Here is a 15,957-nt window from a genome sequence, read left to right on the forward strand (position 1 = left end):
TTAAGAGGCGGTGGGATTTCCCAAACTGAATAAATCCCGCTCGCACATTTAAACACAAAACTGCTTTGCTAGCTCCATCGTGTTGTAACTGCTGAAAAAATTATTGTATTTATTAGCATGATTGCCGTACTGTTAGTTCAAAAACATACACAACACCGTACAAAAACATAGCGGACCAGACTCAAGCTTTTATTTTGAAAAGTCAAAGCTCGCTGACATCCCTTAAGCCGGGAGGTCCTGGTGATAATTTGTGAAATTGTGCAAAAAACAGCCTTTTCAAGGCATTTGAGAAGGAAGGAGTGGTAGCATGCAAGCTCCCAATCGACGCTTGTCTGAGAAATAGAGTTTTGGATAATGTTCAGCTTCGGCAGCTTTACCTATGCTAAAATATACGCACAACCGGCGCAACGTCATAGAATGTCTCTGAACAGATTCACGCCAATCCCGCGTTCCCCATAGACAAACTTTTACTTTAAAAAAATCGTTTTGAATTAATAACTATGCCGAAAGGTTGCTGAGTAGTTTGTTGCACCAACAATACATCCAAAAACCCTGGTCTTTGATTTGTCCTCTTGCCATGTCCTAAAATAGGTGGGCTTTGGCTCCAGGCTATAGACCAGACCAGAATCACCGAGGCTCCCTATGAGAGGGAAGAATCGCCCTGTCACATCAGGAGAGAAACTGTTGTGTAGCGGGTTAATCAAGACTTTCACACTGATATATGAGGCTCATAAGAAACGTCAGTGTGGTAAATGATGCCGGTGACAGTTATTACTAATGGATAGCTAAAGTTAGCTTTAGTGGGAAGCTGCTAACAGTTTAGCAGCATCAGACTGTCGTCTCCAACTAAATCTCAGCTTATAGATCCAACAGTTGGTTATTAATAACAGGTTGATTAATTACAGACGACACCCAGCCTAACAATAGTGATTTAATCAGATATGTATTTCTACATTTAGCAGTATGCAGCATCAGTGTTGGGTCAATGATCTACTGATACAGGGGAAGAAGGGGACATGACGGCAATCAAGCTTAGTTCATTAAGGTATCGTGAATGCTCAGGTTCAGGCAAGGTTATACAATAATCATTAGACATGTGTATAAAACAAACCATATGTTTAACAAGAAAAAAATCCACACACATTTGTCAAAATTATGATCCAAACACACGTCAAAGACTTCTATGGGAACGTCTGTTTTCTATCCCCCAAAAGGGGGCGCGGCCTTGAGTTGTAGCGAAGTACCCGTATGTGCCGGTTGCATATACAATGACTGAGGAAGCCTAGTAAGGAGTCCATAGCAACCAGTGTTGAATTTCTTATTATCCAGTGTGCTTTGTTGAATGGTCTCAATGTTTTATTGTTTTATTTCATGAGAATACTAGTTTAGTAGAGGAGTAACTTAGTATTTGAAGTAATGCAGTAATGCAGGAAATGTGCATTTAGTTTCCATGCTTATTGTGTTTCCATAACAACATTAGAGAGTAAATCTACTGAAATGGCCACCACACCATAACAGATTAGAGGGATGCGTCAGATGAGAGTGCAGTGGTTAAGTCACATACGTCATGGCTGTAAAAAAAACAATGGTCATCATATTCTGTGCTGGCTCCTCTTCTCTTCACCCTGTACACCTCGGACTTCTGTTACAACTCGGAGCTGTGTCACATACAGAAGTACGCAGATGACACAGCCATCGTTGGGTGTATCAGGGGTGACAGAGAGGAGGAGTATCGGAGTCTGGTGGGGGATTTTGCTCTCTGGTGTCACACTAACTGCCTACAGCTCAACACCTCTAAGACAAAGGAGCTGGTCTTTGACTTTGGGAGGTCCAGACCAAGACTGCGACCAATCCAGCTAGAGGGAGCTGAGGTGGAGGCTGTGAAATCCTACAAATACCTCGGGCTGTGGCTGGATAATAAACTGGACTGGACAACACACACCAGCCACCTGTACAGAAAGACACAAAGCAGGTTGTACTTCCTGAGGAGACTGCGGTCTTTCAACATCTGCAGCAAACTGCTGCTGATGTTTTACCACACTGTGGTGTGCTGGGGGGGCAGTATATCCAAGAAAGACACCTCCAGGCTGGATAAACTGATCAGGCGGGCCGGCTCTGTGGTCGGCATGAAGCTGGTCTAACTGGTGACGGTGGCAGAGAGGAGGACACTGGACAAACTGCTGGACATTACTGACAATGCCAGCCACCCCCTGCACACCGTCATCAGCAACCAGAGGAGCCTGTTCAGTGGAAGGCTGCTCCTTCCCAAGTGTAGGACCAACAGACTCAAGAACTCCTTTGTCCCTCATGCCATCATACTGTACAACTCACTCAACTCACTCGGGGGGAGGAGGAAATAGGTGGAAATAGGGTAAAGAGGACAGAACAGAACATTGTGCAATAAATTATTAATAATCTACTCACATACATACCTGGACACTCTAACTGCTCTTAACTGCTAATGTATGGTAAATTTCATTTATTTATTAACTGTATAATAACACAATACCATACACAGTCCTATATACCTATATATCTATCTTTATTTATCTGTAGTTTATTGTTGTTTTACTGTTTGTTTATTTTTGTAAAAATATTTAGCTAAAAGTTTATTGTTATTCTTATACTATATCTTTTTTCTATTTAAAGAGTGTTTTGTAAGATGCTAAAATCTGCTGCTGGAAATCTAATTTCCTTGCGGGAGTCATCCCAAAGGGATCAATAAAGAGAAGTCTAAGTCTAAGTCTATTCATCCATATTCTCTGTATATGTTGTTCCTAAAAAGACAAAGATTTGTTCAAACAAAAAGTGAAGGGAAATCTCAATGCTAAAGCGTACAATGCCTGCACAAAGCCAAGTCCATAAAGAGATGGAAAAAAACTGATGAGTTGGTGTAAAATGCCGAATAAAATGGTCAGAAATGAAATTTCCGTCATTATTGTCATTATCAGACAATGTGTGTGAATTTATGGCAAAAAACATTTAATCAATTATATTTAATTTATTTTAACACAGCAACATATGGGAAAAGTGAAGGGTAAAGAATGGTTCTCAAGCCACTGTATGTTCTACGTAAAAGGTACGTATGTGTGCATGTGTGTGTGTGTGTGTGTGTGTGTGTGTGTGTTGTTTTTGGGACACTGCAGAGACAACACAACAGACAGGACAGTTATGCATCAGCCGGCTGAGTCAGCAGTGTGTTTGACTGGGATTAGGGTGAAGCAGCAGCACACGGCTGTGTGTTGAACTGCTCTGTGACTGTTCATTCAGCAGCAGCACGGTGGACATTGCATACCACATACCATGTTTATGTTAAGGCCTTGTTTAGAAGGGGATTCCCTTTCAGCTGTGGCATTTTCACATGAAGGAGGAAAGCAACCAATTACCAATTGGTGCTCTTTTTAGATGACGCTCTTTTTAAATGTATTTTAGATATTAGTGCCTGGATGTTACAAAACCTTTTACAGTGTAACCAGGATAAAACAGTACTTTTAGTAATCAATTGTGTGACTCAGAGAGAGAAAATAGCCATAACATTCACTTTTGTAGAACAAGAAACTTTGACGCAGACCTAAACTTACCTAACCTAAACTAATGTGGGGTATGTCACCAAATCTGCTTCTCATAATCTGGGATAAACATAATCAACATTTAATTCCAGCAGGCTAGACTATTGTAATGCTCTCCTGTCTGGTCTACCCGAAAAAAGTTACAAATCAGTTACAACTGATTCAGAACTCTGGTGCCCGAGTGCTGACTAAGCCCAGAAGGAGAGGACACATTACATTAAAAGTCCTTGTATTAATTGCCTCCCAGTTTTCTATTGATTTTAAATTGATTTTACTTACTTTTCTTATCTTTAAAGCATTTCATGTTCTTGCACCAGCCTATTTTTCTGACATGCTTACAATAAATTAACCAGGAAGGCCCTTCTGCTCCTCTGGCACAAGATGAGGCTGAGAGCAGCTGAAAGGTTTGATATATTTTAACATAAACTTAAAACCTACCATTTAAGCCTGGCTTTTGATTAGTATGTTTTATGGCAATTTTTTATTTTATTGCATTCATGTTTTATTTATTTGTTTCTTGCCTCTTATCTGTTTTGTTTGTTATTGTCTCTTACCTATTTTTTTTTTTTTTTACTACTTCATTGTTTGTCTTATTTTCTGTCATCTGTAAAGCACTTTTGTGTTGCCCTAACCTGTGCGTAAGGTATGGAGGAAATATTTATTCATAATTCAAATTGAAAGTCCAAAAAGAAATTGAAAGTCCAAAGGGAAAACAAAGCGAGATCAAATTAAAAATATTATTATTTTTTAAATTTTCCATTTGGCTTTGGCTTTTGAATTTAATATTTGGCTTTTGAATTTCAATTTATTATTGGCTTTTAATTTTCATTTAATATTTGGCTTTTGAATTTCAATTTAACATTGGATTTTAATTTTCATTTGGCTTTTGAATTTCAATTTAACATTGGATTTTAATTTTCATTTAATATTTGGCTTTTGAATTTCCATTTAACATTGCCTTTTCATTTGGACTTGACACATGTCAATGTAAATGAGTAGGCGTGGCCCAAAGGCTGGTGGGAGGGTCTGAAACCAAAGGGGTGCAGAGGCACCTTATGAGCAGCAGGGGGAGCTTACTGCTGAGGAGCACCTCTCCTTTTTCTTTCTCTCCCTTTTTTCCGGGTGGTGCGCGCGGTGTGAGGTGCGTGTCCGCGCTATTCTCCAACATGGAGCCTCTGCACCCCTTTGGTTTCAGACCCTCCCACCAGCCTTTGGGCCACGCCTCCTCATTTACATTGACATGTGTCAAGTCCAAATGAAAAGGCAATGTTAAATGGAAATTGAAAAGCCAAATATTAAATTAAAATTAAAATCCAATGTTAAATTGAAATTCAAAAGCCAAATATTAAATTAAAATTAAAATCCAATGTTAAATTGAAATTCAAAAACCAAATATTAAATGAAAATTAAAAGCCAATGATAAATTGAAATTCAAAAGCCAAATATTAAATTCAAAAGCCAAAGCCAAATGGAAAATTTAAAAAATAATAATATTTTTAATTTGATCTCGCTTTGTTTTCCCTTTGGACTTTCAATTTCTCTTTGGACTTTCAATTTGAATTATGAATAAATATTTTCTCCATAGTAAGATGGTATACACATTAAGTTTTTTATTATGAGTTTCACACTGCGACACAAATTGCAAATTACTTTTAACCATGTATCTGGCTAATTTAAATAGCTAACGTTACTGTATTGCGTCAAAAGTTCCATCAAAACAAGTTCCTTCCCAAGACTATTTTGCAGCGCCATAGCCACTGCGTCCGGAAGTTACCAAGACAATTGTGATTGGTTTAAAGAAATGGAAACAACCAAGAGAGTTTTTTTTCATATCCTGGAATGTATGTGTGGTGTAGCCAGACCTTATTCTATAAAGCTGGCAATGTGAGACTATTGAAGGCTAAGATGAACTAGTCAATATCACAATGTTAACCTGTTTGTGTGTTTTTGTGTTTTCTATGATTTCATTTTCATCTTTTCATTGGAGTAGGCTACAAGCCATTAAAACATATTTATTTTTCGTGTATTCAATTTAGATTCATTTAGTTTGAAACTTGCATTATGTTTTAATGCACTCACACACACAGATACACTCGTACAGTAAAAGTGAAGCTCTGTCGGTAATCTTATGATCCTAAATAAAACTACATTTCCATTTGCATACTAAGTGGTTAGATTTGAATTTTGAATGTGCATATGTATAGGTGATTAAAATGGTGCCTCTGCTGACCAGTACTCACTGTAGGTGCATTGTCAGTGGTGTTTTGGGTGGCTGCTGCCAATCCCTCCTTCATCATGCAGGTCAGGCTGTAGAACTCGTGCTGCTGATCGATCTCAAACAAGCCCAGAAGCTTCCACTGCTGCCTCAAACCTCCCCACCTCCTCCTCTTCACCGAGCGCTGACGGTGACCAGACATTCTCAGGCTACCTGCAGCTGCTGACATCTCCATCTGGGGTACAGAAAAATACACAAATCCAAAAGGTATGACTTCTGTGCCTTCACCTGCTACTGTAAACACAGGAGAGGTTTTCAAAGCTCAAGCAGAAAGAAATCAAAGAGTAAATAGAGGCCAGAGAGGCCAATGACAAACACAAAAGACAGCTGACTGTCAGTTGAGTCTTTAACAGGGTAACTATGGAAAACAACACCAAGGCATGATAGCCTCATGGGCTGTGCTGTGGTTCCTTCAACTACCACATCTCTTCATTAAAACACATTATAAATGTTCAACTATGTCTACATTTGTTACAGTAAATGAAGAAACAAACAGCAAAAGTACAATAATATCACATTAGTTAGTGTCCGTTTCTCTGTGCTATAAAGCTCCATCGTCTATAAACTATTACACATCAATTATATGCACTTTTGGACTGGATAATAGTTATTTACGTTGTTGAATAATCTCTTGATTCTCTTCTCGATTCGTTGTTTGGTCGTGAAAAATGACGATCAGTGTTTCCCAAAGCCCAAATTGACTTCCTCCAATGTCTTGTTTTATCCACAACTCAAAGATATTCAGTTTACTGTCAAAGAGGAGTGAAGAAACTAGAAATATTCCCATTTAAGAAGCAGGAATCAAAGAATTTTTACCTTTTTTCCATAAAAATGATTTAAACCGATTAATCAACTATTAAAATAGTTGGCAATTACGTTGGAATTAATGCCCCCAATGTAATTGCCATGAAGTCCATTAATTCCTGACAATGGAAACCTTAAAGGGCATTAACCTGCTTATACCATGGTCACTTCCAAATAAAACATTTTTTTGGGACCATTCATTGCGTTTTATGACCAAAATCTAAAGTTTTTTCAAACAATAACTCTGTTTCTCTGGTCACACCTGAGGATTTTGACAAATACCTGGAACAATCATTCCTATCCAATAAGGTTCTTATGCAATGCAAACGTTGTTCAGTAAATAGGACAGACCTTAGATATGACTTTCCACGCTTAGCAACGCTATGCTGGCAAGTTTCAACGTCAATAACATTGTGTACGGTTGAAAATCAGGAAATATAATTTGACATTTTGTTTAATAACAAGACAAGCAAGCTCTCCAGCCATTGTCCCCAAATGATCCACCATGTAGACTATCGACTGCAGCCTGAAGTAGCGAGTTGAACAGCGACCGGGATGAGAGATGATCGCAATGAAACAATGTTCAGAGGGGCAGTGTAACTTCCTTCTTTCAGATTGTGTGTTAGCGCCATTGTGTGGTGTTACAGCAATGGCAGATAACCTTATTGTTTACATCGCACAGCAGCCTCTTTAAAAAAAATTCAAGAAACCACACTCTGCACACTAGCAGTAAAACGAGGACACATTATTGTATATTATTGTTATTTTATATATATAAGATGCTTTAGCTTTACAAAGGTGCACAGGTGCTGCACAGGTGTACAAGTCATCTACAGCCGGACAGTAAAATAGTTTAAGCATATTTACATGATTAAAACCTGGATCAGCAGCCTCCATCTCCATGTGGATTTTATGATTGTAGACAAAATTCATCTCAGCAGACCAAAAATCAAGAGCCTTCTGACCGTGGGTCTGAGCTGGTCTCTCCTCTACCCACTGCAGCCCAGTATCCCCAGAATTACGTCTATATTTGAAGGATCTGAACCTCACAATTTATGTCCAATAATCATCCACTAATTCTGCCCTGTGTGCATTTTTAAAAGCAGTCTTTGTTACACTTCTAGATGCATTTAAAGTCTTGATTTGTTGATGTATGTCCAAATTGTATAAATCTTCTATCATTTCTGCAATCTTTGCAACCACAGACTGCAACTACAGTAAATTTGAAAAATAAAATAAAAATAAAAAGGTCCAAGTTATTAATTTTGTTCCTCTTAACATAATTATAACTCACATTTAATTATAATTTCTACTAATCATCTAGCTCCTCAACAAGCAGAGCTTATGTCTGACTAAAACTCAACCTCCAGCCTGTACTCCCTGTTCCACATCTTCAGCTGCCACTGCGATTACATTACAACATTAACCTCTTTTGTAAGTTAGGCAGCCATGCTATTGGGTAGTTCCATAGCAACAAGCATGATGCAAAGCTTCTTGCACCTTTTAAGCTCTTGTCTCTGTTACTAGGGACGCTCAGAGCTGCACTTTGCATTTGACCATGAAACAAAAGCTGTGACCCTGTTTGATGGTTGGGGAGATGGCCAAAGCCACACATGGTAACAGCCAGAAATGGTATTATTGTACATAATTTCACATCATTTTGTTAAGTGCACATTGCATTTGTAGTGAGCCACAAATGGGGGGCATACTTTTTTACATTGTAGGGTTAATCATCATTTTTTTAAGGTATTTCCTGGTGGAGATAAAGGCATGGCCAATGGTTAATTCTTGTTTTATACAGTATTATTTAGCACTTTTTGGGTAAATATAAAAAGAGGAAACTCCTGTTCTCCTCATTGCCTCACTGCTTCTGACAGTCCACTAAGTGTTCAGGCTGCCAGGGTTTGAACAAATCTTGGTTGCATGCACAGTGTGTACTTGAACTTGAATATAACAAGTCTGGCCAACAGACATTTAAGCAGGTGTACAAACTCACTATGTTAAAGCTTTATAGGGGTAACTGTTTTTTTTGTGTCTAGGTGACTGATGGGAACAACAATCTCTGAAATTGCAAGATTGCTACATTCGGCAGCAGCGAAACAAGCTACAATGTAAGTTAATTGCGCACCTTCAGTTTACGTCCACAGAAGTGCTTGTTTTGCCACTGACAGCTCATTTTATTTTTCAAAGTGTCTGACAGCATTGTGGAAAGGATCCTGATGGTATAGCTGGGCAACACTACTGCTAGTGAGCTAATATGCTACATGCATACATGTTGCAAGCTCTTACTACAATTATCTCATAGACCACAATAAATGTTACAATTGGTGTACAATTAAAATAGGTGTCTTACTGTTATGCTTGATAATAACGTAATAACAACACCATAAGCCCATCACACACGTCTCTCCCCAGCACAAAACTTCTTAGTAGCACTCCAGAAAGATCAGGTACTTTTCCCATTTTCTAATATAGACATCCAATCTGGCAAGCCCACTCTTGGATTGATGGCACCCCTTCATTCTTCCATCCTCTTAAAATAATCTGTCTGGCTGTCATCACCCAGCTTCTTATGTGCTTTATCCATCCCATTTAGGATTGACCCATCTCCCAGAACAAATAGTCTTGGGCTGAATGGAACCTGGGTCCCTGCAATCTGACATAGTTTTGCTCTTAAACCAAGTCTAAACAATCTGGAGGGACTCCAAATGAAGCAATGCATAATCTTGAATGAACGTGACATAGTTTTAATATCCCTACAGATTTGTTCCCACTCCTCATCATCCAGTGTAATACTCAAATCCCTTTCACAGGTCTTTTTGAGGGCTGTCCAGGCTCCATCCCCCAGGTTCTGCATAAGCATAGAATAATACCCAGAAGCCTTATGACCTTATACCATATTTAAAAAAAAACCTTATCTAAACATTCTGGTGCCTTCATGCTGAAGAACTGGATCCAAAAATCCCCACTAACAGATGACCAAGTTGCAAATATCTGATAATTGAGCCTTAGGGATTCCAAATTGCTGTACCAAATCTTCAAAGGATTTCAATAATGTGTTTGTTTTTTTAATAAAAGGGATACGAGGAGACATTTAGTGATAACATTGATTTGAATTCCAAAAGTATCTAAGGTTATTAATTATTTCTGCTTCAAACTGTATTTATTTAATAATTATGAAACTATTTATACTTTAAACTGCTTTAAAATGTATATGGTTCAAATCGTTTATCTATTGTCATTTTACAAAACAGGGTTGCACAACAAAATGCAGTTGTGGTCCCTTTATGGTACACAAGAAAACAACACAAAAGCAGTAGTACATTTAGCATTAAAAATTCTACATCAGGGAAACATTGTCTATCAACTTTGTTGAAGTTTGAGCATCATTGATGTAAACATTTGTCCATTAAACGTATACAGAATACAGGCTAAATGTGTGGTAGGCCTACACAAGTATTTGGGATGGGAAAGAGAATTTGCTTTGCTTTTATCTGTTTATTAACATATATATTAGGCTATTATTGGCATCCATGTGACGCAGACTCTATCGCATGATCTCTTGATCAATACATTGTCAGTGACGATGAATATACAGAAGCGGTTTTAAAATCTTCCCTCACAATTCGGCACCAGGTGAACCGTGGATGAATTGCTAAATGAACCATCATAGTTTGAAATACAGTTTCACTGGCGCTGTAATGTGAACAGCTGCTGAGTAGATGGAGCAAGACAACATGCTGTTCAGGTTACAGAGAGTCAGGGCAATGCCGATAAAGCAGTCGCAAGTGTAGTTACTTTGGGGTATTTTGTCAAAACTTCACGCAGACAACATTCGTTGCAATGAAGAGCCGAAAGCAGGCGCAGTGTGGTTACACCTCCATGAGACACGCGCAAAGGCAAAAAGACAAACAATTAAAACAAGATTGTAGCAAAGTTTATGGGAGCTACTGGGTGCCACATCTGCAAAAAACAGAAAGTGTGAAAATACCCTGTTATTCACACACATGCTCCTGAATAGATTTTACAAATCGCACACATCTATCTTTAGTTGCACATGCGAGTGGAACGCTCGCACTGTCAAGCCCTGTGATGACATTAAGCTGTGCCCTGTTTTTTATGAGATTTTTCTCCATCCAAGAATTCGAGGGTAATTGTCTTCAAGTTCCACTATTAATCTGCATTTTTACTTTTGAAGATTTTTGCATTAATTACTTTTAAATCACAATAATAAGGGCCTGCTTTTGTGTGAGTTTAACTCATTTGTCAAGGTTAGTTGTGTTATGTACTAATTACAGTGCAAGCAGACCTGTTTACAGTAGACAACCTAACAAAAAGAAACCTACTGACACCTGACATCGGCTGTATACATTTGTCACGTAAATACCAGTTACTGGATGTAACTGTGAATGAATGAAATTTATCTAAATACATATGTGAATGTATGTTGGGGGTTGTGGACTCAACAACGATTTTGTTGCCCAGGGTCCTCCAAACAGGCCAATCCAGCCGTGGTTAGCACTTCATATCATTTATACATTTCATACAATTGGCCTAATATGCAAATGATGGGACCTGGCCAAGTGGGGGAGGAGGCGGGCACTTGAATATGATGTCACATATTGGCAAATACAGAAATTTTTGATAAAATGTGCATCTTTTTCAACCCCACTGTTTGACATTAGGTCCAGTAAAATCCCTTTCACGTGGCAATCATGTCAAACCACTGATTCTGAGTATGCAGCTTGTTGACACAAGCACAACAAAGCCTGTGTTTTCCAGTCCTGGACCACAGGTTTAATATAGGTCAGGCCCCTAACCTGACCACTATACTTGGGAAAAATAGTTTGAACCATGGTTGGGATGATATGCTTTTGTCCTGATTTGATTCTTTCACGATACATGGATGCCGATTCGATTTGCATTGCAATTTTCATTTATTGCGATTCTCTTCTTCTTCTTTAACAAAAGCAACAGTTGAATAATACACTTCTAGAGACAATATATCATGAGACATTTCTAAAAACTAACTGTTTTCTAAAAATAATGCACATTACATGGCGGTCATTCAGTCTGACATTTATTAAATTTGTAAAGAAGAACAGGTAACACTTTACTTGAAGGGATCTACATGACAAAACCAAATGACACTTACCAAAATAAGCGTGATGTCACATAGAGAGATTATTTATATCTTTATCAATTCTAGGCAAAAGAATCGATTGTCTGAAAAGAAATCACGATACAAACGATTTTTGAGTATCTTTACTCAAGATATCCATCACAACTCATTTAACTTGTTAATTTAAGATAACTATGTGCTGCAGGAGTTATTTCACAATGTGACAAGTTTCACTTGTAGGCTATTAGATGTATTAGTCAAAAGACAAGATAATAGTGATTGTTTCAGAGGGGGATTTTCAGCTTTAAATTGTAGCCTGGTGAACTGCATCCTATAGCTGGTGAGGATTAACAAATCAAAAACCAGATTCTGTTTAATGACTGACGTCCCACACTATGACACAGTGAATATCAGCAAGTGAAGAGAATTCTGAGCTAAAAAAAAGAAAGAAAAAAAAAGCAGGATTTAAAAAAATTTAATTAAAAAAAGCATCCATCGCTGCAGTTTAACGTCTAATCTGTAATCGAGAAGCAGTGATGGGAAACAATGAAAGCATTCGAGCTCCGAAAGTAGCCTGACAGTGACTTTACTCACCAACTGTAGCCTACAGTTGCATATGAAAGTTGTCATTTAAAAATTAAAGCGTTTTACTTGCCTCAGTGTAGTCCAGGGACGCAGAGAAGAGCAGGTCGGTGCGTGGAGGCTGGGCTCGGTCTGTTCGGGTGTGTGTGTGTGTGTGTGTGTGTGTGTGTGTGTGTGTGTGTGTGTGTGTGTGTGTGTGTGTGTGTGTGTGTGTGTGTGTGTGTGTGTGTTTCTGTGTGGTTGTGTGTGTGACTTTGTGTGTCACATCACATGTCAGCGCGCAAAGTGACCGTGTGATGACATCGAGCCTCGCGGAGCCCGGCGGAGCCTCGCTGCCTACTCTGCGGTCACACCCATACACTCACTGCCAGCTGCACTGCACCCTGCGCGCGCGCGTATTATTCACGCACTCTGACTAACACCACAGAAATACTGTACAGTCATCTGCAGGAATTATGTGACTGGGAAAAAGGGGAATTGAATATCATACACTAAATAAATATATGAATAAAATGTTAAAATAGTAGGCCTACAATCTAAAACATTTATTGTTGTTAGGATGATGCCACAAAACAAGCCCTGCTGACTCATGGGGCCATGGCTGTGGTCCAGCTATCTGGGCTCCAGATATTATTCTTCATCCTTTCCCTGGTAGCAGCAGCAACAACATGCAAAGTGATAAAACATTTGTCAGAAAACATAACTTCACACAACATCGCATTGCAAAACAGAGAACATTCTCCTCTCGCAGCTGTACAAATTAAATCTGCCACAGAAAGGTTCCCCTTTCTAACACACCACAAGTTTTTTGTAAGTGTACAATCAGAACCATTTTATTAGAAAAGGTATAGCCCTTAAATGATCATCCAATATGCAAGGCAAAAAGAATGTAGGGGCACCAAAGTGCATAACATAACAATTTGTGAAAATAATGGAGTGTGTGTGTTGATATTTTTAATAATTTAATTTAATATTTTTAACTGCATTTTCCGTCTGCTCAGAGACCACCTAATTGTATGCCTTGTTGGCTGAGGGATATTGTCAGTACTCTCTAAAATCGCCAAAAAAATAATAACGTCACTGCTGTAAGAATGTATAGTTATTTTGCTTTCAAATACCTATTGTCATCGTCAGCCAGAATACTGTGTGTTGCATCTGCAGTCTCAAGTCCAATTTCTAATTTAAATCTTTTGACAAATATCCAGGGCTCGCGCTAGAGTGTATTGTAAATGTTAGTTTGAGCACACATAATGTAAAAATAAGCATGTAAAGACTAAAGTTAGACCCATTAGCAGCAACCAGAGGGGAGCCTAAGATATTCTAAAAAAGAAAAAGAAAATAGCCTAATATTTAAAAGTTCTGATTTTATTTTATCATATCATAATTCGACAATCACCATCTAAACAAAATGTTTCTGAGGAAATAATCCCCTTTAAACCTGACTATTCAGTGTGTGTGTGTGTGTGTGTGTGTGTGTGTTGGAATGTGAATGGTTAAATGAATAAGCCCCTTTGTCTCCCTGTCAGAAGGTTGCTGCCTCTGCAGTTGCTGGGAAGAAAATGTTATGCTTTCAGCTCTGCGATTGGTGGTGCAGCTACACATTAACAGGGTCGAGCTATAGTAACTCAATGAGTGGACTGTATTCAACTGACAGAAAAATTAACCAACCGTATCTTCACACTAAGTGGGTGGGCTTTGCTTTCACTTACCCTTATGATAAGTTCTCTGTGGGGTAAAAAAATCACAAGCTAGTGGCAGGGAAAAAAACAGCGCAGATATTAGCCTGTTGGTTTACGATGGAAGCCGCAAGTAGGACATTGGTGCAAATGTATTGATTATTATGCATATGAGTGTTTTCCCGAATGAAACATAACATATATATTGAATAGGCCGCTGCTCCGCACCCTGCTATGCCCTACTACACCCTGTTACACCCTGCAGTGCCCTGCTACGTCCTGCTACACCCTGCAGTTCCCTGCTGCACCCTGCCACACCCTGCTACACCCTGCAGTGCCCTGCTATGTCCTGCTACACCCTGCAGTGCCCTGCTACACCCTGCAGTGCCCTGCTATGTCCTGCTACACCCTGCAGTGCCCTGCTACGTCCTGCTATGCCCTGCTACGCCATGAACTACTACAACTACCATTTCTTGTCATATTTCCATTATCTTTATTGTGACTATAATTGCCACTGCTCATCACACCCCCAACCACCACCGTCAGACACCACCTACCAAGAGCCTGGTCTGTCTGAGGTTTCTCCCTAAAAGTAAGTTTTCCTAACCACTCAAGGTTTCTGCCTAAAAGGGAGTTTTTCTTCGCCACTGTTGCACTAAATGCTTGCTCTTGGGGGAATTACTAGCCTGGGTAAACCCTGACGAACTTCCGGCAAATTTGAGATTTGCTCTGCAAGTCAGTCTGGCCAAGAGCCAATTCAAGCTCATTTCCAATTTTTCCAAATAAAGGCACCAATCACAACCGTTGAGGCGGGCTTTACACAATGACGATAGCGCAGCGACGGCAAGCAGCTTTTTGTTTATATTCAACATGACAGCTACCGAAACGCAGCAAGCCGTTGATGCTGCTGTCGCTGCTACGTCAACCGGATCGTTGGTCTGATTGGTTGGACTATCCAATTGCGCCCAGAGGAATTTGAGCGACGTCCGTTGGTGACGCCCCTTTGGAAATGAGCTGCGAATTAACCTTGCCCAGACCCACTCTCAGTTATAACTGAGAGTGGGTCTGGTGTCAACCAGGCTAAGGAATTACTGGAATTGTTTGGTCTTTGTAAATTATAGTGTGGTCTAGACCTACTCTATCTGTATCTGTGTCTTGAGAAAACTTTTGTTATGATTTGATACTATAAATAAAATTGAATTGAATTGTGTCAATCTAATAATATTATTACCGTTACTGCTGGGCAAAATGGAGAAAATCCAACATCACCATATTTTTGACCAAATACCTTGGTATCGATATTGCAACGACATTAAAGGCAAATAATAGAACAGTTCAAAAAATTACATCACATTACTGTAATGCAGCCTTTAAAACCAGGAAAAGACAACAATGTCATATAACAATTTTACGATATCCAAAATCTAAGATGATACCTAGTCTTATATCACGATATCAATATAATATCGATATATTGCTCAGCCCTTTTTACTGTACATTCTTGTTTGTGCTGGTGGTGGTTTCCAAAAAACTAATGGTTGTTTTGCTGTGTGCGTGCCGTCATGATGTGTAGGCACATGACATTTTGTTGGTTTTGTGTGCCAGGAGGGAGTGGCTGTCATGTGTTTTGCATCCCAGCCGCTGACTTCCGCTTCAGTGCACATACAGCTTGTGTGATGATGCGATTACTTGTGAGGAGGATTTGCATTTTGCTGGTAGTTTGCTTATCTTTTCTGACGAGGGAAGGGGTGTCAGAGGGCCAAGGTTTAGGAGTCAAGCTTTGCTACTGGCAGCAACATTAAATAGACTACAATAAGTACAGTACAGTATTTGTCTATTACGAATGGTCCTTGTCAGGGCCTCTTGCTTGATCTGGTTAAAGTTTGATGCATATTTTAGTGTTCTATTCTGTCGATTATTTTCTCGATT

General features: G+C 39.1%; 1 protein-coding gene across 1 annotated transcript in view; it reads right to left on the reverse strand.

Moving 5' to 3' along the window:
• pip5kl1 (phosphatidylinositol-4-phosphate 5-kinase-like 1) overlaps window positions 1–7,581 on the reverse strand; it is a 33,534-nt gene extending 25,953 nt beyond the window's left edge. The window contains exons 1-2 of the mRNA XM_028602162.1: window positions 7,516–7,581; window positions 5,810–6,019 (exon numbers count right to left, since the gene is read on the reverse strand). Coding sequence (XP_028457963.1) covers window positions 5,810–6,019; window positions 7,516–7,581 — 276 coding nt within the window. The remainder of the gene's footprint in view (window positions 1–5,809; window positions 6,020–7,515) is intronic.
• Window positions 7,582–15,957: the final 8,376 nt, after the last annotated feature.

The sequence above is a fragment of the Perca flavescens genome, chromosome 16 (genome assembly GCF_004354835.1).
Source record: "Perca flavescens isolate YP-PL-M2 chromosome 16, PFLA_1.0, whole genome shotgun sequence".
NCBI lineage: Eukaryota > Metazoa > Chordata > Actinopteri > Perciformes > Percidae > Perca > Perca flavescens.